Source organism: Ceratosolen solmsi, unplaced genomic scaffold (genome assembly GCF_000503995.2).
Source record: "Ceratosolen solmsi marchali unplaced genomic scaffold, CerSol_1.0 scaffold10, whole genome shotgun sequence".
Taxonomy (NCBI): domain Eukaryota; kingdom Metazoa; phylum Arthropoda; class Insecta; order Hymenoptera; family Agaonidae; genus Ceratosolen; species Ceratosolen solmsi.
Window position 1 is genome coordinate 23,741,360 of NW_011948412.1, and position 26,039 is coordinate 23,767,398.

General features: G+C 27.5%; 2 protein-coding genes across 4 annotated transcripts in view; both read right to left on the minus strand.

Moving 5' to 3' along the window:
- Positions 1–988: 988 nt before the first annotated feature.
- LOC105362825 (MAPK/MAK/MRK overlapping kinase-like) lies at positions 989–8,990 on the minus strand. Its single transcript, XM_011500326.1, has 9 exons — positions 8,852–8,990; positions 6,159–6,273; positions 5,251–5,340; positions 4,913–4,993; positions 4,700–4,820; positions 4,145–4,323; positions 3,499–3,603; positions 1,209–1,393; positions 989–1,108 (listed from the first exon to the last, which is right to left on the minus strand). Exons 1-9 carry the CDS (start codon positions 8,871–8,873, stop codon positions 1,056–1,058), a joined length of 951 nt encoding a protein of 316 aa, XP_011498628.1. The 5' UTR covers positions 8,874–8,990; the 3' UTR covers positions 989–1,055.
- Positions 8,991–15,420: 6,430 nt separating this feature from the next.
- Positions 15,421–26,039, minus strand: part of Isha (Insulator su(Hw) mRNA adaptor) — a 22,102-nt gene continuing 11,483 nt past the window's right edge. For all 3 annotated transcript variants that reach the window (XM_011500347.1, XM_011500355.1, XM_011500338.1), the window contains 6 exons: positions 25,440–26,039; positions 24,713–25,155; positions 23,854–24,426; positions 21,720–22,155; positions 19,415–19,724; positions 15,421–17,566 (listed from right to left, as the gene is read on the minus strand). The exon at positions 25,440–26,039 is cut by the window's right edge and continues 79 nt beyond it. In XM_011500347.1, coding sequence (XP_011498649.1) covers positions 17,093–17,566; positions 19,415–19,724; positions 21,720–22,155; positions 23,854–24,426; positions 24,713–25,155; positions 25,440–26,039 — 2,836 coding nt within the window. In that variant the 3' untranslated portion in view covers positions 15,421–17,092. The remainder of the gene's footprint in view (positions 17,567–19,414; positions 19,725–21,719; positions 22,156–23,853; positions 24,427–24,712; positions 25,156–25,439) is intronic.

A 26,039-nucleotide genomic window follows, 5' to 3' on the forward strand; every position in this document is an offset into this window, starting at 1 on the left:
ATGAGTTAGTTTTAAACAAATTTATCATTAACGCAATATCATTGAAACATGAAATAGCTTAGGATAAAATCTTAAAAATTGTCTAACTTGCACTTCCGATTCGAAGTATTAAATAAATTAATATGTAATATAAGATACTTTTTTATATTTGATTATTAAATTTTAATTACCACAGGGCTTACGTTAGCATAGTTTAAAATAAAATGGAAACAAATTTTAAAAACATCTTAAATCCCATTGAATGATGAGTATGTGTAAGATAAATTAATTTGCGTTTATATACTTCATTAATGAAAAAAATACTAGAGTATAAAAACGAGCGTAAACGAAAAAATTCAATAAAAAAAATATAATTTTTTATTTATTTCAATTGAATAGTGAATTAAATTTAATATGTTACAAATGAAAATACTAGTATGCTATAAAAAGCCAAAAACTATATTCTTTCTTTTTTATTTTGTTTATAAAAATTTGTTATAGATTCGAGTTTCCCGAATTGTATAATTACTTCAGAATATTGAATAATATTAATGAGAATAGCAAAATTCGTGAAATAACGGGGAGAATGCTTACATTGTCTTGGAGGCTCTGACGCTTCTTGAGAAAGTATTGGCCAACTTGTGTGTGCTTGAGATGCTCGAGGCCCGCGAACTGCGGTATCTTCGACTCATGGCATTCGCGACCGGACTTTTTTAAAGTAGCTGAATTGCCATTACAAGGTGTTGATTCGAGGCTCCTCGGTGTCTTAGACGAATCCACGAAGTGCGGTTGCGATTGATTTCCATTCATTGATTTATGCGATTGGCGCCCGTTCACCAGCTGATATTATCAGCATTACATAAAATAAATATAAGTCCAATTTTCAGGTAACAATATTGTCCACGATTTAGGCCAAAATATTGATCTTTTAGTAATAAATTATCATTAAACGAATATTATATAGGATATCATTCGATAAATTTTAATATATGATAACAATACACGTAATCTGCAATGCCTCTCTGATGACAAGTAGCCGAGAATTAAAGGTTCCTTCCAGCTCTTTGAATCGTTCATTAAACTATTCGATAACAATGCACTTCTAGTTTGCCTTGTCGATTCCCTTTCTCTATAATAAAACGAATTTTGCTTTAAATAGCCTTTATGTGGCTTCCTTAAAGCTTGATTAAAAAAAAAGTCTTCGTGAGATAGAGATGGAATGAGCTTACCTAATGTCAGCGAAGTATCGGTGTTCGAGAAGTTTTTTGGCGCTAGCGCGGTTCTCCGGGTCATAAATGAGCATCGTCCTGAGAGTTTCAAGACCGAGACTCGAAATCTGAGGCAGGAGGCAAGCGAGACCTCGGCCCTGCTTTGCCGGGAAATAAAAGTCCCCGTTCCGTGTCCTACTGCTTCTCTGGCACAAATTCGAACTCGTTAAGGGGCGTTGGGGGAGGGGATGTTATTAATTGATCTAACGATGGACCATTGGCTATTATGAATGGAAATACAGGACACGAGTGAGAGTTCGAATTTTTACACGTTTCTAAATTGAGATACATACATGAAGAGATAAAAGTTTCATTGATTGGACAGAAAAATTGCGGTTCAATAAATTTAAAATCATTATTAATTTAAATTACAAGCCATTTTTTTATAAGCATACGAATTTAATTCAATTTTTCCTAATTAAATTTATGTTTTTATTATTATGTTTTATTATTCTATTGAATAATGTTTTAAGATGAAATGATTTTTTATAATATTATTCGTATACTTCTAACACAATTATACTCTATAATAAATTCGATATTCGAGTATCATTATTTATTAATATTCTTATAATATAGAAACGTTTCTATATAACATAAAAATTATTTATATGCAACATAATATTGATGTTTAATATTCGATTAGGGATTCATTTATTTTATTCGTTTTATATTTATTTGTTATTTTGATTTTATTATGCCTTTTTCATATTTTACAGTTTAAAAGGAGCGAATAAAATCTTTAATAATTAAATAGAGTCTAAAAAAGAAGTCTAAAATATTTTTGTCATTGTTTATGAAAGATGCTTATTGCATATTAAATTTAGCTGAATAAAAATATGAATGTATTAATAAATGATTAAAGATCGCATCAAAGAACGTGCATAAATTGGAACATTTTTTTATTGAAGCCGATTATTCACATTCGATTGTTTAAATAGATAGAATTTATGAATTTCCATAAAGTGATAAATACTTACTTTTCATTCTTTTAAAAATATTTTGTGTATTTTTAATAATTGACAATTAAATAATTGAAGTATTCAGCTCTAATAATAAAAATTAATTAATGTAAAAAAATCAATATTTACTTCTTTGAAAACAAAACAAACCCGTAATTGAAGGAAAATGTAAATGCTTGCGTTTGAAAGTAGGTACGCTGATGTCCGTGTGCATGGAAGAGAAAGACAGAGTACGAAATAGTTATAAATAAAGCTTTATATGTATGAAAGATATAGACAGAATTCAATATGCACCTCATACATAACTATTAATATTTTAATTGTAAATTAATCATTCGATGGCAGCAAATATCAATGAATTGAAAAGTTTTAAAGTAACTTCTAAAAACTGATAGTCAGTTTGACAGATATTATTACTGTAACATTTAATGTTTCATAAAAAATAGTATTCATTGGATCTTTTATTATTGAAATTTAATATTCGACAAATAGATTATTATTATTACAATTAAATTCGAATGAAATGATCATAAGTTTTTATTAATATTTAGCGATAAAAATAAAAATAGTCGATCTGAAAGCCAATAACAATATTTCAGTCATCTAAAAGTCAGAATTTTTTAATTCTTTAAATAATTTTTCAATGAATATAATGGTAAAGTCGAACTTTCATTTAACAGATATAAATTTAAAAAACACATAATTCATTGTGTATTTTTCGCGGCATGCTGAAAGAGGCGCAAACCTTATTCAAAATATAAGCCATCATAGAAGAATCCGGAAATGTGTTCTCACGATATTTCTAATTAAATCAAAGATCTAAAAACGTTGATCCATCAGAATGTTAAAAGATGCAGATTTTTATCAAGAATGTGAGACTTAAAACAGAAAGTAGCATAAGCTTGAGCTAAATAAAAACAGAAGTAAGTAAGAGTAACTATACAAACTCTTCTCCCGATTTCTTTATTACTTTTTATAAGGTCTAATTTGCGATCTCATTACGTTAACTGTACATTTGTGGAATTGAATTTCGTAATTTTTTAACTTAATAAATTGAATTGAATAAATTACTGTAAGAAAAAAATTCATAAAGGGCTACGTTTTCTTCTGAAAAAAAGTTCTAGGCAATAATTTATTAGCTAATTTTCAAAAATTAATGTATACTTTTTTCAAAAGAACACATACCTTTAATTAAAGGAAGATGCGTACGCATGTGTTTATACGTGGACTCACATAGAAATGCACAATAATGTAAAATATATTAGAAAAATGAAATTGATGATTATTACATTCGTCTAAACTTAGCTACAAGTCTGGCATGTGGAGTTCCCAAAATGCTATGGATTTTCGAGACTTGATCCACTTCATTCTCTCCGGGAAAAAGCGGTTCCAACCTAAATTTTAAATAATATTTTTGTATTTGCCTTTTGCATAAATGATCGATACGTCTTAAATGTTTTTTAAAAAATTAATGAATAAGAACAATATCGTGAAACAATATTCTTGATAATAAATAATTGAATCTAAAAATTAGTCCGTTTATAAAAAAAAGAAAAAAAAATAGTGTAAAATAATGTTTAGGTTTTAATATAATACTAACATCCATTGCTCACAAACAGATTTTAAAATCACAATTTAAATCGCCTTATTCAATAAATAATGAATACGAATGATCGTTTAATACTTACATTTAATAATTAGTCTGCCTTCTATATATTTTTATAAAGAAGTCATAATCCTATATCATATACAATGATAGAGTAAATGGACAATTTTTATTAAATGAATATATTTCATATTTTGTCCCTCCCAGCTTTAAAATGAAGTCTTTACTAGATTTCTTCAACTTTACTGTTTTGAACCGATTCAGTGCAACTGACCGCATTACACATACACGAGCAGAGCTAGAATTTTAGCGTGAAATGGGGTACTAACGCAAGGAGCTCAAAGAAGACACATCCGACAGCCCAGACGTCCATCTTGGGTCCGTAAAAGCCACTTGTGAGAAGACACTCGGGGGATCTGTACCACCTCGTCGATATGTATTCGGTATACGGTGGTCTGCTATAGATACCGCGGATCGAGCCTAGATCACCGATTTTTACGTGGCCAGCCTGCATAGTGCTCAGTATAAATAGCGCAATTAAATAATTGTAAATAAAGTTGCTTTGTTATGTGGTGAAAATTAAAGTAATGAATGATTTTTGGTTACATTGAGATTATGCATAATATACAAATACATTATAGAGTCAGTTGAACATTGATCATTCCATAATTTCTGAATAAGTGTTACGATGTTAAATGTCTGTTTAGTTAATAAAACATTATTTTTGAAGAGTCGTATAATAGAAGGTAGAAATTTTAAATTACAATTATTTGAAGCTATAGTTTGCATATTTGTTAAGATAGAAAGTAAGATAAAAAGTGCAGATGAGAAAAAAAATTAATTAATTAATAATTAATATTAAATTAATGCTAAAATTCACAAACTTTTAGTAAAATATTCTCTGGCTTGATGTCCCGATGAAAAATACCATGCTTATGTAGATGATGCAGGCCTTTCAATAGTTGATAAATATAGTTTTTTACACGAATCTCCAACAGTAAGCGTCTGAAATATTGCTTATATTATTTAAAAAATAATATTCATACATAGAATCATCATAATTTCTATTATGAATATTATGCAAATAAATTAGTTACCCTTGTCTATTTCGCATTAGATCGTACAGACTCATCTCCATCAATTCAAAAATTAAGGTTACTTTACCAGGTAACGGATCACTACGCAAAATATGATTTTTTTAAATTAATTGGATTTTAATAATTATGAGTTGGTAAAAAATTAATTTTAATTAACAGCAAAATGCATACTTAATTTTACTTATTTCTCATTATTATTTATTTTTTCTACGGGGTTCTTTATTATTTCTTCATATGCTTACGTATGAAATTGAATAAATAATAAAAAAAAAATTATATAATTTCACTTATAATGATTCCATTTTTAATAATAAATAGAACTATAAGACTATACTCACTAATGAGATTCGATCATATATAGTACATTTGGATGGTGAGTAATTTTTCGCATTGCTGTTACTTCCGGGCTTTCCAAAATCTCGTTGATACTAAGTATTAAAAGTAGTATATCTTATTTCATTGAAAAACTAAATTTGTAATTTAAATATAAAAATAAAATAATTATGAACAATGATAAAAAATATAGAATTTACAAATAAAAATTTAATTGCAAATGAAATAAATTCATTCTACATTTATTTTAGCAACATAAAAGATGTTAGTACCTATTTACACTATAGTTTGAATTAATTGATTAGTTTTTTTTTTTGAAATATAAGTGCTAATTTATTATAAATATTTTAAATGTAGGAGAGATACCTCAAAAAATCAGGATTCCATAATGTACAAAAATTAATTATTAAAAAATTATTTATAAATTTGAAGGTTTTCTAATCTTTTTAAAGAATCAATACTTTACAAAGAAAAAAAACGTTATAAAAAATTAATATTATGGCAAACATCTACTTGTTTTAAATATTTCCAATTTAATGATTTAACAAATTGAATAATTTTATTATAATTTTTTTTTATTATATTAAAATGAAATTCATTTTAGGTGAGCAACTAATGAATATTATATTATTAAAAAAATTTATTAATAAAAATCTAAATAATCGATTTTTAAATATTATTCTTATTTCAAATTAAGCTTGAATTATACTTTAACTTAAATATTTTTTTTATTTAGAAATAAAAAAAGTTGTATGAACTGAAATTTAATTACACACAATTTAATATTCTTTTCAAATCAAGTTTTCATAAATTAAATAAATTGATTAAAATAAATATGTATTCTAAGAATAATAAAAAATTATGCTAATATAATTACATTTTTATTATTTTAAGTTTTTCTTTTATTTCTTACTTTTGATAAATTTTTTTTAGACGTTTTGCAGCGTAAAGAACGCCGGTATTCCGTTCTTGACATTTTAGTACTTCAGAGAAAGAACCTTCGCCAATCTTGTCCAGTACCTTGAACTCTAGGAAACCATATTTTTATCTTATCACTAAAACTCATATGAATCTATTGATTTTTGTATAGTTTTTTTTTATAACTGGAGAAATTGTTTATTTGCAAACCATTTAATCGATGCTATTCCTGTATTCCTGTACGAATAATGATTTTTATTTCATGATTAGTATTTAGCTACACACAGCCATACACGCGTATACACACTCATACATAGCCACAAATTGGTTATTGATAGAAGCAAATATTAGTAATACGCAACGATAACTGCTCTGGATTATTAAAAGGAAATCGATAACTTGCCAACGGCAAATCGAGCATTCGGATTTCTTATCTATTATTAAATTTGCAACATTTCTACCTCATAATTGATTACATATTGTAGACATGAATTACGCACTTCTATAGAATATTGGTGGTCGGAACATTTTTATTTTTAATAAATACGAATTACTACTGGAAACTGTGATTAAAATTGTAGAATTTACCGAGAAATTCTATAATTCATCTTTTTACTGCAGTGTTATTCAGCTTAGTGTCAGTATCTAAGCCACAATATCTCAAAAATAGAAATTTAATATCTCTCAACATCTGGTTGAATAAGTATACGAGAGTAATTAAAACTTTTCTCTTTAGTACTAATTTAATAAGCTTGTCACTGTTACCGAATTATCACTAAGTCTTATTTATTATTCGTAAATAAGAATTTTCTGATTTCTTCACTTTTAACATACAAATGATATATTATACTAATTTTTTTTAATTATTAAATGTTTTTGTGGATCTTTTACCAAATTAACTATACTAACTTTTGCAATAACATTTAATACAAGTTCTAGTCTGACTATTTTAAAATCAAATAATATTAAATTATTCTAACTTTTTACATTTTATTAATAATGCAAATATGTTCGCTTAAATTTACGTAACTACATTATTAAAACAATTAGCTAAATTTTTCTACCAGAATATATTACAAATAAAGTGATTAATATTAAAAAAAAATTAAATGTTAATCATTTAGTATTTATTTTAACCATGAATATCGTAAAATCATTTTTGGTAAACATTGGAAATAAATTATTTTAATAAATAAATATCTTTCAAAAGTAAAAACTTATCAAAGTTTAAAACTACTTGGAAAACTTTTAACATAAAAAAACTAAAGATGGCATGAAAATTTTATCTCGTCGAAACTTTGACTTTATGTTAAGTAAACTATTATAATACTATTATAACTTATCCAAATAAATTTTTACGTTCTGTACTTTTATAAATAAATATAAAACTTATTTTAAAGTATTATACGAGCATTTAGTGATTTTATAATAAAATCGTTAATCAATAAATTGTTTAAAATTTATTTCATTTAAATATATTAAAAATTATTAAATCAATAATATTAATAAAATATAGTATTTAACTTGAATATAAATATTAGATTCGTTAATATATCTTTTATGTAATGGTACTTAAATGAATGACATATAAAGTGCTCGATTGAGTTTTTCTCTAAACAGATATGCAAGTGTAAAAATGCATCATTTATTTGAATTATAAGCGTGTAAACATTTCAATTTATAGTAAAAAATATTTTCTATACAATACATTTCTTACTTGATTAAATGAATGCAATAAATTACATTACATTTCTAATATTTGCATCGGAGAAAATAATTTTTAAAAGAAATTCGTCGAGTGGAACTATTATAACAACAGTTGCATATTTGAGCATTCAAATGTATGAAAGAGAAAAAATATTAGCAACTTTTGTAAATACTTTAGTAGATATACCAAGAAGTAGGATAGATATCTGCAGCATTTATATGCAAAGCGATGTATAGATTAAGAAAATATCTTATGCTCAATAACAAACCCATAGTTTAGAAAAATCGTGAAAGGTTAAACTATATTGCGTATACTTATAATAAATAGATGATTCTATCCAAATTTGAAAATGCATTCTCCGTTAATAAATATGTATTAAATGGTAACACATTGTTATCGTATCAACAATTTTTCAATAGCTTTTCAACCAACTTCTTCAAGTGTTGCATATTTTTTTTAATATAATACTTCATCACTAAATCAAAAATATTTTTGAAATTTATATTTCATCTTTATTTCTGCAATTTAACTTTTGATAGTTATTATTTTAGTTTTTTACTAGATATTATATAAGATAATGTTATGTAATGATCGTACCGTATACGGTACTGAAAATAACTTTCTTAGAAGTGATTTGAGTTATCTTTTTTCATTTGAATATTGAATTAAAATATTTAATAAATAGAATTTTAATACCATGTAGCCATAAATATTAAGATTATTTTCAACAACGAATAAAATTCAGATTATAAAAAGAAATTATAAATAATAATAAGCTTAATACCCATTAAGCTCGGTTGCCTTAACATTTAAAATTCAATTGAACCACTTTGGAAGAGCAATATTATATTTACATACAAAATGTTCCCCTATATACTTGGCATTCAATCGAACCACATTATCTTTAAAAAATATAATTTTTAAACGGTTTAGTAAATTACAAAAAAAACATATTAAAGGTTAAGGGTCTTAAAACTCACTGGTCTGAAAGGAAGTGCACATCGTCAACGATTAGTCAAGCGGATCATAAACAACGGAGAACAATCTCCACTTCCAGGGCAACATTTTTGCTTGCTATTGGAGTATGCGTTCGATGATTTTGGATTTATAGGACTTATGCGCAAAATACTTAGTACCAGTGTATTTTTCGCAGCTGCGTTATGAATTATGAAAACAAGAAACAACAGAGAGTCTAGATTAAATTTTTTTTTCATTTGCATATTCGAATAAAATAATTATTACAATATAAGCTGAATATTAAAATTAATCTTTAATTAATTTATATCAATTTATTTCTCATTATTGTTTCTCGTTATTTTATTTTTATACTTATAACATATTTTATTGAGCGATAAAGTATTATATAATTAGTCTTACGAGTTTTTCGAAAGAAAATTTTCAACTTTAATTCTTTAGATATCCAATAATACTGAAAATGAATCCTTACTTAAAGATCTCGATATATTTTAAAGCAATTTCCTATTTTTATTTCACTTTTATTTTCAACCATTTATATAATAAATTTCTAAATAACTTGTTAATTTGAAATAATGTCTACATTGAGATTAATTACCATAGTATAAAAAAATTAAATTTAAAAAATATATAAACTGCGTAATCAATAAATTATTATAGCCTATATATTATGAAAGTTCTTACATAAGTTATATAATATTATTGATATTTCTTTAACATCATTTTCTTCAACATATTGATTAATACAATTATTACAATTACTATTTAGTGTTTGAAAGCATTAAACGTAATAACGATGTCAGTAGGTTATTGCTTGGTATAAATTATACTCTTTATTTTCAATTTTTTTACAGAACTAGTTTCATTTCTAAACCTAAGATACTCTTGAGATCAGTACGAATTCTAATAGTTAATTTAATATAGGTCAAGAGAATTAAATTATCTTTTAATCAATTTAAGCGTTGATTTATTAAGAACATGAACATTCTTTTTATAGATTATTCAAGGTATGGGTAAAGTCCGAGCCTCTTTCGTAATACCAAAATTCCAATTTAAATAAACTTATCTAGCACACAAAATATGGAAATATGGTAATATTTAATTAATTTAAGGCTATTAAATTTTTAATTATAAAAACAATTTACTTTTTTCATAAATATTCAAAACGTGATAAATGTTGAAAATTTTAAATACTATTTACTTATAAAAATGTGTTTTAAGGTTTTTTAGAACAACATATACCATGTTGTTCTAAATTATTAATGATATTAATAAATAGTTTTTTTTTTATAATAAATACAATAATAAATTAATGATATTAATAAATGAACTACGTATTAATGATCATTTTTTTTTTAAGATAAAGAAATATACTTTAAATTATTATCTTTTTTAATTTAAATAAGCATATTACAGTAAATGATAATTAAAATTTTATTAAATTACAATCGAAGTAATTCTAACCAATGTTTGATGGTGAAAATAAAAAATTATCGATAAAATCCTCTTAGTATACTATTAAATAGATAATTATTAATATAATCATATGTGAACCAAAATCAAATTGAGTGAATTTCATATTTATTATTAATGCTGCTTAAATAGATAAAATAAATAAAATTATGATTATGCACAGTGAATTTAATAATCTATTAACTTCAAAGAATAATTAGAAAATAGTTAAAAGTTGAATAAATTTTAATATATTTTATTAATGTATTTTTGATTTTTATTAATGTAATCACGTGAGTAATCTATATTCATTCTAGGTTAATATTTTATTAAATTAAATCGAGAAAAATTTTCATTAATTTGAATATGTTCTCACTTGACATCAATTTATCTTTACAATAAAAAAGTTTGAATTAATTAATGGGATCATGTAAATTACTTTGTTATAAATCAGAAATTTCGAAAAAAGCATGAAAAATGATTGTATAATTATTCTAATAGAAAGTTTTATGAAATAGATTCGCATTCAAAGTTATTTTCAATTACTTATATACAGTTCATGATACCTTTTCATCTCATATATATTTGGAATATTTACTAAAAATTTTATTAATATTAATAAATTGGTTGAATATTTTTTCTACAAAGCATTAAAGTAACTCAATATTTAATATTTGATTGAACTCAATTTAATGTTGTGGATAGAAAAAAATTGTCAAAAATAGGTTTTAAATTTTATATCATTTCCTTGGTTTCTTTTTAGTAATATATATTCAAATTTTTATATACTAATTAAATCATGCAGAAATATTCAATTTTATATATTATCATAACTAACAAATTTATTAAATTTTAACATTGTTGCAATCGTAATGACGAAATTAATTTTCGATTGAAATTCATGTTGTAATATGTTATATCATTCATCATCTTGATTTATAAAAATTAAAAAATTCTATTTTCATGGAAATATAAGTTTTGATTTGAATACACTTATTAGTACTTAATAGTTTAACTATAAGCAAAACAAAGAAAAATATAAATAATAATGATAGGATTTGATCAGCCTATTTCTAATATCAGTTTATTAAAACTGTAATTTTTTAATTACCCAAGTTCATCAGATTTTTTATACAAATTTGTTAAATAAAAAATGATAAATAAATATATATATTTAAATTGGATATATTTATTTATATAAATGAAATGGATTGAATAGTAATAATTATTAATGATGCAGATGCATTACGTGGTTCATACATAAAACTGAGATAAAATCAAGTTTACATTTAGAATCATAATTTTTATATTAAAATAATATCAAAAATGAATTGGTAATATACATGAACTTTTTGAAAGTTAAAAAAAAGTTTTATAAGTATAGCGATGTAATAAATTAAAAGTACAAACAGATAAACATTGAATAATTATTTTCTTCACCAAATTTTTGCATATTAAGAATAATAATTTTGTTTTACCTTTTTCGATGTTTTTTGTATTTACAACCGGTGTATTTATTTTATTTTATTTAAATATTATACAATTATTTCGGAATTAATTTAATAATTTGGTGGAATTTTATTAAAATATTTGCAGTTTTGATGGCTTTAAATTTGTATTTAAATAAGTATAAGTGTTCATACTTTATTTAGAAACGTTTAGTTAAATACATATATTTATTTTTTCGTTTATTTATTTGTAGTTTTTGAATATTACCTTAGGGTTAGATATTCAAGTATCAAAATTGCAAAACTTAATTTCTTCATAAACTACATTATGTTTTATTAAGAATAACTTTTTAACTATTTCAACTCTTATAATTAATGATTACAATTAAAACCTTTCTAATCATCTAGAAAAATCAAATATGTAAATTTGATATTTTCGTTTTTGTACACGCTTAGCTGAATCTTTAAATAGGTTTTCCAATAATTATGTTACAGAAAACGTATTGAAGTATTAAAATAAATTATAATAGTTTGGTACACATTTAAATCTCTATCTTAATTCTCAAATTTTAAGATTCAACATACGTGCCACTAATTTGCTTAATTATAGATACTATTTTAATTTGATTTTAATTCTTGCATTTATGTAACTCTAGTGATTACATAGATATCATTCATTCTTAAATTATAGTAATAAAATAGTGCAGCGTCACTTGTTCAACAAGAAAAGGAATATATCAAATTTTTTCGTATCCTTTGTTACACGTGGATCTAAAAAAATAATTTTGGTATATATTTTTTAATGATATTGTTGAAAAAACGATCAGTGATTATAAAAAGCAAGAAAATATGAAATAATGCATCCATTGTTCTTTACACATTTTACCATTATTAAAATTTGCATCAATATTTTTAATTAACGATAAGTCTTAATACCTCGTAATATTATATTTCTATATCGAAAACAAAATGAATCTTTGAACTAACTTAATGAACATTGTACAGCATTATATTGTTTTATCTTGAATTTATTTTATTTGTTTAGAATTTACTTAATGATACAATCTCAACTTTTTAATTTTAATCTCGATTTATTAAACTGTCATATTATCATCCCATAACAATTTTTTTTAAATCGATCAATATATTAGAGTATAAAATGCCACTTTTCATAATAGTATTCTAATATTTTTTATTTCTTTTTTTGTCGAAAATTTTCCTAAAAAAAAGAATATTTCATAAACAGAACATGAGAAAACTACTTATTAAAATTAGCACACGTTCTTTTAATCAAAAGTGAGGAAGCCTGGATATCACTAAATTTTATCTAAATCAATTCTAATTTTTTCAGTTTTAGATTTTGTGTGCTATAATTTATTTTTCTTTAAATCTTACGCATTCGGTCCTGAAACAAAATAAAGATTACGAAACCATGCAACACTCTGTCAATCTGTTGTCACTCATTTTAATTTTGTTTTCTTGCACATCAAGCAATTGCGGTCGAACTATTATTATCATTATAATTAACACAGAGATTTATATCTTTGTCTATACTCAAAACAGTCATTTGTAATTTAAGTTCAATAGCTTTATAAACATAATCTTTAATTATATGTGTAAAGATTAATATTCATTTCTTTAAAAAAATTTCAATTAAATAAGTAGATTTATTTGCAGACAATAATAGTTTGGAATATGTAATATGATTTGTCGCATATATATTTGTTTTAAGATTTTTTATAAATCTTAACACATTTTAGTAACAAATGTCCATCTACAATATAGAAAAAGGTGAATCTCTTACAACGAACTTCCGAGATTTTAACGCGATTATGGCAGGATCAATGTAACGCGGATAAAATCCATTTTTTAATACCATGTAATATGTCAATCAAACCATTTCTATTTTCTTAATCATTTTCCAGTCACAAAAATCCCTTTCCCAGAAATACAATACATGTATCATCATAAAACTAAATTTTTCAAATTCTTATTATTCTTAAGTGTACTCACAGGTATATGTTAAATTTCCAAGTTATTTCCAAGCATTGATTATTTTATTTAATCTTAATACAAACATTATGTTATTTACCGAGTATTTTATGCATTTCAATTCTAAACTTCTAAACAAAATTTTGTTTTTTTTTTTTAATTGAAATTTCCAATATCTGAAACTATTTAAAGCATATTTGAAAAATAATTCAACTACTACTATTTTGAAAAAATAAGTGTACTACTTATTCAATTATTTAAAAAGGTGCAATTCTTAAAAAACAATATAACATGGATCAAAACTGTCCTAACTTCCAATATTGATTTTATCGTATAAATTACAAAGAAAAATGAATATTTGAAAAATTTATTTTGCATATGACTTATTTTTTATAAAATAATTCTCGAACGTCTGATTGCCATGAACAAACTTTGTGGGTAGTTGAACAGAATCACGTGATTTTGACTATGTAATGACCGATTTTTACTTAGTTAAGATAAAATTCTGTTATTATTTTATGTAAATGACTTACAATTATTTTATTAAAACACCAAGGCAAAAATTGTATTCCGATTTCTTAAAATCAACTTTGCTCAAAATTTAAATAGTGTATTCATTCTTTTAATATAATATTATATCAAACTCCTAAGAATACATGGTAAGCTGCAATGATAAATAGCAAGCAAAAAATTATGCTACTTGTAATTTTGCAATTTAAACATATATTTACTTTAAAGTTTACTACCTGTAGGATTGACTTAATGTTTCATGATACATCAACGGTTTGAAACAACATACTAACAACTTTCGATACTGTAATACTTTATAAAATAGTCTACTGAATCGTAAATGGTTTGTGTTAAACAACTATCGATCATATAGATTTTACAAGTTTGGTAAATAGTGCCAGAATGAATAGTTACTTATTTCTGTTTTATATTCGTGTATTCACAATATCTATACCGATAACAGGAAAACCAAGTATCAGCTTCGAAGCAAGTATCAAAACGACAATAAACACATGATACACTTTTTCGTTCTTTCTCATTCATTCAACTAAATAATTTTTTTCTCGGAGTCCGCGGATCGTCAGAGTGGTGCGAGGTATCGCGTCTTTCTTCTCTCCTTTCTATAAATGATACTATCATTCGAAAAATACAAATGGAGTATCACTATCGTAAATTTTATGAATGTAAATGTGTAAAACAGTACCTTGCACTTGTCACTCAGTTTGAGCGCAAGCGCGAGTCCTCCAACGCTGCGCCGTGAGATAATAAGGACGTTGCGGTGCGTGAACACAGGATGCGTACGACGTATATGTATTTTCTTGTCTCTCATTTTTTCGTAATATTGAGAGATATACTGATTAGATTTTCTTTCTTAATGAACATAAAGAATACCGGAGAGAGAGAAATGCAGAATAAAAAATATCTATTTTATCAAATAAGTATCTATTGCAAGTAGCCTTAAGTTTATTATACATATTAATGTAAATAAATATTTGTTTTAAATATATAAATATTAAAGAGAATTGAAAACGTAATTACTTATAAGAATACCAATCTAGCTCTTCTTTATACACAATATACTAAAAACAAAAAAAAAGAAAAAAAAAGAATACGTTTGATGGAAAACAATTTACGATTGTTAATAGAAAAAAAATAGACAAAAATACAGTGGCTAAGAGTTTAAAATGAAATTTACTTAATTTGGAAAAAATAAATTTTAAACATATTTGTAACAATGGGTCTATCAGCTTCAAATGAGAATGCTAGATAAATTCATTTTTAAAGTAATGTATGTACAAAATATTTATTGTTTCATTTTGATTGATCAACCCGCGGAAATATAAAAATCTATGTACATTATTAATAAATAATTCTTTCAAAATTACGTCGTCAAACACACAATACCCGACGCGTTAACTTCTTCCTTCAAAGAATCTTTGAGATAATAAAATCTTTAAGATTATAAATGGAGAAAAACAAAGAAAAACAAAGGAGAAGGAAAAAAAAGTAGATAGGCCTAGCGAAAGATCGAGGCTACCTTTAAAGCATTCGACTAGCCGTTCGCCTCCGTCATTCTATCATCTTATAAAATATTTATATATTTTGCGCACGTTTGGACATTAAGTCCTGTGTTCACTATCACAGCAGGGCCGTTTGCTTCAAGCAGCGATTCATCAGTAAATGCAAGAAGGAATTCTTTACTTGCACTTAGCTCTTCCTTTTACACACGTACATCTGCTCTCACATACACACAGATGAAAATTATCTAGTAAGTATTGATTCGTATCGCAGTTGAGTTTGAAAAATATTTCAGTTCTAAAACGAAAAATACATCGACTTGTAATTTTCGTTTTTCTCTCTCAAAATTTTTAAGTTGAGTGCTTAGGAAGAAAAGCATAATTAACAAATAATATTTAAAAAAAGAAATCCGAATTTAAAGAAAAGCTAATGATGGAACTATTCAGATTTTTACCAATGCGAATTGTAAGTTATAATTATAAATTACAATTTGTAAATAATGTTTAAATATACAAAGAAAATATTTACCGATAATACAATTAAAAAGAAACAAGTACATTGACCATCTATGCGAACCGTCGTGCTGTTTATCTCAGGATCGAGTTTTGTCAAAAATTACATCAAACGTAGATAAACGAAGTACTAAATATTTTCGTAAAATATTAAAAATGTAGCATTATGTTAACATCTTGAAAGAATTACGATCAAAATATCACTGTCGCGTGTCATGCAAACAAAAATAATAAAAAATAAAACAAACGGATAAATTTTATCAGCTAACTTTACTTCGTGTACCGTTAAAATGACGAGAAATTCAGATAAAAAAAATAAAGAAAAACAAAGAGGAATAAGCCTTTCAATATAATGCAATCTTGATCGCGCCGTAAAATTATAAACGAGAACGCTATAACTGCAAAAGAACGGAGAAAGAATCCGACCTCCCTTTCACCACTCCGAATATCGCTTATCTCCTTTCTTCCATACATGCTAACGCTTCTTTCATCCTCTTTCTCATGCGCATACACACATACGAATGCATACACGCGCCCACACATGCACGTACGCACGCACATGTGCTTTCCCCTCTCTATACCCCCTTAATCTTACCGCAGAAAAGAAGAATAAGGGCATCGATTGACTTTCGTTAATAATTATTCAACGCACAGTAGACAAATTGCCGCCCTCTAAGAAATGACATAACGATATGTCCCTTATGTACACACGTTCCAAGGGTCTCTGCAAACGCTTGCTCACATTCACATACACACTTCCGTGCGCCCTCTTATAATACACAGTTTATCTTGTGATCGCAATTGTCATTCTGTATTACGACTCCGCAGACTCGGGAACGGGCTCTTGCTCTTGCTCTTGCTCTTGCTCTTGCTCTTGCTCTTGCTTTTGCTCTTGCTCTTGATGTTGCTCTTGCTGCTGTTCCTGCTCTTTCAGTGGTATATGTTTTTCAAACACTTTCTGCTGGGATTCGGGTTCTTCATAGTGCTCTAGCACGGAGGCTGACTCGGACTCATCTTGAGGTGGTGGCGGCGGCGGCAATTCGATGTTCTCACGGTGAGGAGGCTCAAAGTGCTCCTGCGATGGAAGTGGTGGTGGTTCCCGTTGCTCTAAATGCTCTTCAGGCGGAGTCTTTATATGATCATGTGGTGCTGAAAACTCCAAGTACTCCTGGATCGATGAGTCGGTGTGTCCATCCGGTGTGAAGTGATGATCCTTGAGCGGAAGTCGTTCAGCAGCTTCGTCGTAATGGGCTTCGTATTTTCCATGAGCCTCATAGGTACCCTGCGACTGTGGGGTTTTTCAAAACTGTAGTGTTTTGTACGAAAGCGTTAAGAATTCTCACGTGATCGAACGCAAATTTTGATAATTAATCATTTATGAAGTTATTTTTAATAAAGGGCTTTGATATCGTTAAATTGTCATTATCATTTACCGAATAAAAGATTATCTTACAGATGAATTTTTCATAAACCTATATTATTTTCTACTACACTTTTAATTATTATTCGTAATTAATGTAATTAATGTTGCAGAATACAAAGTATGCACTGTATATTAAACAACAATTTCATTGTAAGAATTTGTAATTTCTTAAACAATGAGTGTGAAATTTATTGTATCGTATAAATATTTAAGTGCTAATTATTAACTATTAAAGAAATTTAATCATTAAATTTTTTCACTTTTTATATACTCAGAATCATTAAAATAGAAGAAAAAATATACGAAATAATTAAGGGTTAGAATGTGCCAATATCTTATTTCTATTTTATAATCCAATGGATACAATATTATTTAAAACTGTCACTTAAAACTATAAAAAAATATTTAAATATTTAATATTTTTTAAGATTTTAGGGTATTGTTTTTAATTATTCATTGCCACATCTAATAAATCTTAACCAATAAGTAATTGAATTTATAGATAATACTAATTATAAATTTATTATGATTTGTGTATAACAGAATGTATATATTTTCAACGACTTATATAAGTATAGATTCTGAAAATATATTATTACGAATGAAACTTTTTTACAGTGTATTAAAATAAAAAATAATAATTAAAAATAAAATTTACTTCTTATATATAAGTATGTGACAGTATAAATTTTATAATAAATATTTATATAAAATATAAACAATACATTTTTCTCAAAATATAGTAAATAATTTACTTTCTTTATGGACCTATAAGTGATTGTATATAGGTGTGTGTGTTTTATAATGATTTAATTAACATTATTTCTTATAATAGTATTGTATTGATTATTTTTAACACAGAAATAGATGTAAATATTATATGCAACTTATATTATATACTCTTTCTGTGAATTAATAAAAATAATTCTTTTTATGAAGAATGTAATAAAGAATATTAAAAAAAAGAACAATACGACCATATTTATGTAAAACGTGTATATATATAATATTATATTAATTACCAATATAATTTTGAATATTCAAATTAAAATAAACAAAGAATAATAGATTTTTGTTCTAGACATAAAAAATTATAAACATTAAGTTAAAGTACTTGTGTTAAACTATTGTACTAACTTAACTCATTCGAACTTAAAAGAATTAGTATGATAAAACATTTAAGCGATTAAATGAAAAAATTCAAACAGACTGACAAAACCAGATTTAAAATATGAAATATAATTAATAATATAAATAATTTATTATAAATTTTATACGAAATTGAACTAGATTAACTACAGATATTGAATAGAAACAAATCACTGAGAATTTGATGTACATGTAAAAGTATGAGTAAAATCTTTGCTATTGTAAAATTCTAAGTATGTAAGTATTAAATAAACTTATATTTTATCTTATACTTATAAAATTTCTATGCAATAAAATACAATTTTGTTCAATTAGTTCCTCTTATGTGTTGAATATTTAAGTGACAAAATTTAAACGGCTTATTTATATTCCATAAATTTATAAAAGGTGTATATACGTGTAACAGAATAATATTCATAAATTAATTAAAATATATATTTAAGTAATTAAAAATGTCAAGCGATGAACTTTAAAATCAAATAGTCTCTAATAAATCATTTGGTAAATGTGTGTATGTATATAGCAAAAAGAAAAACAACAATAATAATAATAATGATGATGTACCTGCTCAGCAGATAGCATAGGCTGCGCAAACTCTATGGGTTTTATAGAATGTACCTCCTCTGCGAGCTCCATAGGCACATCCGTAATGGGTTCCTCCTGTGCCCGAGGCTCGTTCCACGTTTCTTGAGTCGGAGGGGGATATTCATTCAAATCACGCGTGACTACTGAGACGTCAGCATCCGCCTCCTCGGTATTACTCGTTGGATCAGCGCTCGTCAAGTCACCGCCTTCTGCATTCATCAAAGCTTCAGGCAACGGTGGTTGATGCATCTCGTCCAGTTGCTCAGCTGACGGGCTTGCGTAACCCCATCTGCAGAATTGCGACATAAATGCACATGTTCAATTATAGTATGGATGTTGCAACGGAAAGAGAATTTTATTATCATCCGAAATTTTTTTAAAGTTTTTAAAACACCAGATTGACATAATAAATGTTTAAGATAATACGTAAGCGATTACTTAATAATTTTATTATACCATTGTAGAAAATCGTTGATAACTAATAAAACACCGTTTTTGAATCAATGTATAAATAAATAAATATCGTTTTTGAATCAATGTAAAATAAATAAATAAATAAATATATATATTGAAATCGAAAAGTACAGGTATTAAGCTTTATGAATTTTTTTAGATATAGTACTCCTAAATCTTCTAAGCTTGGGCAGTTCTATATTCAATAATATTTTAACAGAGAAGACTTATCAAAATTAAAACATCCATGTTAAAGCTTCAAGTTCTCTATTTGCAGCTTCACTTAATTCAAACTACTTAAAGTATAAAAGCGAAACCACATAATTCATTTTTTGGCATAGCTTTTTGCTAACTAAATAATAATTATTTCAGCAGCTGCAAGATTTCATGAGAGATGTTAAATAGCACTTATAAAAATGGGTAAACTGAGGAAAAAATCATAGAGCAAAGAAAATTTAAAGCAAGCTTAAGCATGACTAGAATGAATTATGAAAGGATCAGCAGGGATGAGAAACCTTAAATCCCTCTATTCATTCTATAGAAAAGCATTCCATTTTTAGTCTTATTAGAATGAAAGCGACAGAAGAATACATACAAATAATAAGTTCCCATTCGTAAGATATGTCTCTAATAGTACTTATACAATGTATTGAGTTTAATAACGGATCTCGTTACTTTTGGAGATTCAAGAAATTCAAATTATCTTTCATAATAAAAGCAGCACTAAGAGTTTTACTGAAAAACTAGGAAAACAATTTTAGAATTAATAATATAATTAATTTTCGGATTTAAGTGTAATCTAGAAATAAATCATAATTATAATGACATTTTTTGGGATAAAATAAATATATTTAAAGCTTTATCTTAATTGAAAAGAAATCCAAAAATCATTAATTTTTTTAAATATAAATTTTGAAAAAAAATTGTACTTTAACAAAAATAGTTCAATTGCAATGACAGTACAGTAAATTATATTTATTGATATTCTATCATTTTTTTAAACTGAAACGATGAACTTAATCAATTCATTTATTCGTAAATTTTACATAATTTTTTCTTGACAACTAATAGATGAAAATAATCCGTTTTAATATTTCTTTTTGTTAAAGTACATTTTTCTTATATTTTCAGAACTTTCAAACAGAAATAATAATCGATTCTATGAAATTTTAAAGTGGTCAAAAAATAGATAAAAGTCTATTTATATTTAAGCAATTTATGTTACTATTAATATAAAATTGTCATATCATATTACTTTTATCTTTTGAGATTATATTAGATCTACTCATAGTATTATTTATAATTTAGTTAACCATATTTAATACACATTCAAAAAATATTTTTTAAGTACAGATATCTGGTGATAATGGTGTCATAAAATGAACCAATATTTTTATTTCCCTACCATGATTTAATGAAATAGCAATATTATTCATTTTTTTAATATGAGAAAGATAAAAGCAAAACAAATTAGTTTAATTAAATTAAATGAAATTAGAAAAAAACTTAATTTTGTATTTTATTAGAAATCAAAAACAATTGAATAACACTTATTTTGAAGAAGATTGAATACTACGTTGAATAAATTATGCGTAGAATTACATTTTCTGATATTGTAAAATAAAATTGGAACTTACATGGAAACTATTTTACTTCTATCAAAGCAACTAAACAATAATGTATCGCTATAAACAATCTATATTTTTTGTACTTACGAAATGAAAAATATCGCTGTAAAAGGATTTACACAATGCATTCTTAAAAGAAAGGCTAATTTCTCCGTTAAAACGATGAAAAACCACGAGTACTTAACATGATATATGTAACTCACCTCGACTTCCTGTTTTCTCTTCTCCTGTTGTCCTTGTCAACATTAGCAGTTCTCTTCTGCTTGTCTCTGGCACCGTTGGCCTCGTCGATCAAATCTCCGGGATGTGTGGATTGTGGCTGAGGTGGCGGTGGAGGAGGGGGCGGGGGTCCATTATCGTTCCTCCAAGGTCCATCACCAGGCATGTTGCCCATCAGTGGTGGTGGATGTGGTCCGCCAAGACCATACGCAGACATGCCAGGACGACCGAGACTCTGAGGCCCACCGCGACCATCATCATAAGCACTTGGCCGGAAGAAGGGCGAATCCGGACCATCCCGTGGATCGAAGGGCGGACCGCCTCGGGGACCAACAGGACCTACAGGTCCGAAAGGTGGCCTCATGCCTGGTGGTCGCATGCCTCGTGGAACCAAACCTCGTGGGTGGAACATCGGTGGGCCTAAAGGCAAATGTTGCATTCTCCTTTATTTATTCGGCCTTTTCCATTTTTTTTAATTCTTTAAAATTTGGTGCAAATCATTTTACACTTTACAGAAAGTAATACTTTACCAGCGATTACAGATTTTATTATTATTATATTCTTATTTTTTTTCAATGAATAAGTTTCATTATTGTGCTTTTTAGCAATTAGCTCGAATATAATAATAGTATAACAAACAATTTTTTCAAGTTCTTCCATTATTCAGTTTCTAGTCATTACGATAAATCTATTCGTACGATAAATAAACAATACTAAAAATCTGAATTCATTATTAAAATATTAATACAATCATATTAGTAAGTTCAGATTAGCAATTTCATTATTATAATATCAAAGTACATAAAAATTCAAGCCAAGATTTATTTGCATTTTCAATAACAATAAAGAATTTCAACCTAATCAATATGAATAAATTTTCTGCTTATAATTTTAATAAATATTTCTTCTAACAAATTTAGCTTATTGTACGATACATGATTAAAACCAATGCTAGTATGTACAGGCTCAGAAAGAATGATAATCTTAATTTTAAACGCGATATTACATTCTATGAAAAAATCATAAATTTTGTATAATTATATCACATATATTTTATTTAAAAACATTATTTCATAGTTTGACTTATTTTGTAAAGTTCACAACTGTAATATGGTTATTTTAATTTGTTTAAAATATTGTCTTATCAATTTATATGTATTTTATTATATATTTGATCAAAAATGAATATTTTTATACTTAAACAGAATTTCTCTGCCATAGTTGATATTTAAATTAAAATTCTCGAAATCGTAGATATCAATTTAAAATATTTCGTAAAAAACAAAATTGGGAATTGAGAATGAAATTCTTTTCCTTACAGATACCTAATTTATATTTCTATTAAAAGACAAATTATTTATGACAGGTTTATATTGAGATATATTAAATTTATTTTTATGCATTACAATTTTAGTTGTTGTTCAGCAAATAATGAACTATAACACGAATTCGATTGTACACGAATGATATTAGTCTTATAAAGCTAAAATCACTGTATAAACATTTGTCTTGGCATATCTGCGTGCAAACAATGACAATGAGATTTAATTCACTTGTTATATTTAATTCAAGATATGCAGCGATTTCAATGATACAATTTCTGTAATAAAATATTGATTAACGATGCAAAATTGTTATTTAAGCAATGACAGAAGGTACATTTTGAAATAATCGACGATAAATATTTATGTAATAAATTGTAATAGTCTATGTAAAAACTATTTTTTTTAACTACTAAATATTTTTAATTACATTCTTTAAATATGAAAACTTCTACTTATCTTAAAGCAAACGCTTAAATCTAATTTGCATGCATTAAAAAGTATTTGATTTATTAAAAATATTAACCTTTGCTATTTGAAGATATTTTTATAATTAATTATCGACTTATCAATTTAAATTAGACAATGAAAAACTTTAATACTAATCCAACGTTCCAGTCATATTATAATGACTTAATAAAACAAAATTTGAAATCTAGCTATTTTTTCCTCGTGCAATAAAATTACTTTGAAATGCATTTTAAAGATACATAGTTTAAATAAAAATTATGTTATCATTTCATTCAATTTTGTTTTAATAGCGACTAGATCTATCGTTAAAAAAAACACTACTCACCATGTCCTCTTCCACTTCGTGGCCCAAAACCATCGGGTCCGCCGCCCATCATGGGTGGCAGCGGTCCTCTAGGTCCTCTGGGGCCCATCATACCTGGATGTCCAAATTTGGGTTCCATGAAAAATTCTCTTCGCGCGCGCATGTCAAAGTCCGGATGGTCTCTCATTTCAAATTCATCGGGGAGCCCACGAGGATGATCGAATGGTCCGTCACCTGGATTCCGTTGCCTCATATCGAAGTCGAAGCGTTGCTGGCGTTCAAATTCGTCTATTCTACTTCCGGGTCCAGCGACCCCGGGTCCACCCCTCACTTCACCCCTTACATTATCAAAGTCAGCCTCGCGTGCCGTTGTTGGAGGCGGAGGAGGCGGCGGCCCGTGGCGCATGTCAAAATCAACCTCTGATCGGGAAGGACCCGCTCCGACCCCGACAGCCATGCGCACATCAAAGTCATCCGGTGGGGCAAATCTGCGCTCCAAAAGACTGCGCGGTGGCTCTGGAAAGTCATCGAGGGGTCCACCACGACGTGGGCCGAATGACCGACTATCACGATCTCCAAGACCTGACAGCGAGACTAAAATTTTCACTGATCATTACTCCAGAATAAATTTTTCTCTAATTATTGAAATTATATTTAACTAGACATTGTGAAAAATATTTGTAGTAATTCGACACTCTCTTTTTTATTCTTAATTTGTTATGATAGTTCAAGTTTAAAAAATTATATTAGCTTGATAGACAAAATTTGACTTTCATAATTAAAACTTAAAACTTCATAATACCAAAATAAATAGCTTCGGTGCCGCTACATTTTTTTATGTATTTGATATAATTATAACAAGAATACTGAATAGGTTTACCAGGTCCGCGCTGTGTGAAATCTCTCAAATCACGAGATTCAACTCTTGGTCCAAAGTCCCGCGGTCCACCAAAGTCTGATCTATCAGGTGGACCAGGAAATTTGGCAGGCAAATCGAGAAGCGATGGCGGACCCTCTCCTGGTCTTCTGCCGCTGGGCATGAGAGTTGATGGAGGAGGCTGTTGTTGCTGGGGTGGCGGAGGTGGTGGACAATCAATTGGAGCTCGCCTTGACGATTGCTCATCATATTTTCGGTCAATTCTGTCACCGGTACGCTCGCTTCTGCTACGCATATCTCTATCCATGCGATCATCCATCAAAGGCAACGTACCATCCGCTAATTGGCGAAGCCGATCAGCAAGCGAGGGTTTCGGACCCATGTCCTTTTTAATCAAAGAATCGTCCTGACCCATAATGTCCTGCTGTTGTCTCATCGGTGAATGCCTACAGTAAAGAATTGCATACAAATTTGAAGTAAGCATTAATAGCATTTGTCATAATAAAATGTTGATTCTTAACTTTATTATAGATTGCCTTACAAATCTCTTTAACCACATTCAATAGATTTCTTATTAATATTATTATAAATTTTAATGTTAAATAACTTTTAACTTATATTTTGTTTAAGTATTCGTAATATCGATTTTAAAAGGTAGGTCACATGTGTTAAAAAAGATACATGTAGAACAAAATCCTTTAATTACGGTAAAGAAAAAAGCAGTAATTACCTCATATCTCGACTATCACGATCTCTGTCGCTTCTTCTATCATCCCTATCTCTATTGTCTCTGCTATCACGTCTGCCTCTATCTCTTCCTCCTCTATCTCTACCACGTGCTCTATCCCTGCCTCTTGAATCACTGCCGTCACTTCTATCGTTTCGGTCGCGGTCACCAAGACCACCTCCTCGATCACCTAGACCACCACCTCGGTCACCAAGACCACCACCTCGATCACCGAGACCGCCTCCACGGTCACCAAGACCACCACACCGCTCGGATCTGTCCCTGCGATCGCGATCACGATCGCGCTCACGCTCACGCTCTCGAAACCCATCACGTTCGTTATCCAGGCGATCGGTTCCACTGGCTTTCATCGCTGCTATCAATTGATCACTGAGGCTTGGAGTTTTGCTTGTACCGTTACCGGACTCCTTGATAGGTGGTATTATCATTGCATCTTCCATTTCTACATCCATATCATCCGGATGTTGTTGATGAGGCAATGGCGGCTGTTGAGGTCGCTGTTGATGCTGAGAAGGTGGTTGAGGTGGCATCTGTTGCATTGGCATAGGTGGTCCAACGTTATACGCTTGACGCATCATCGGT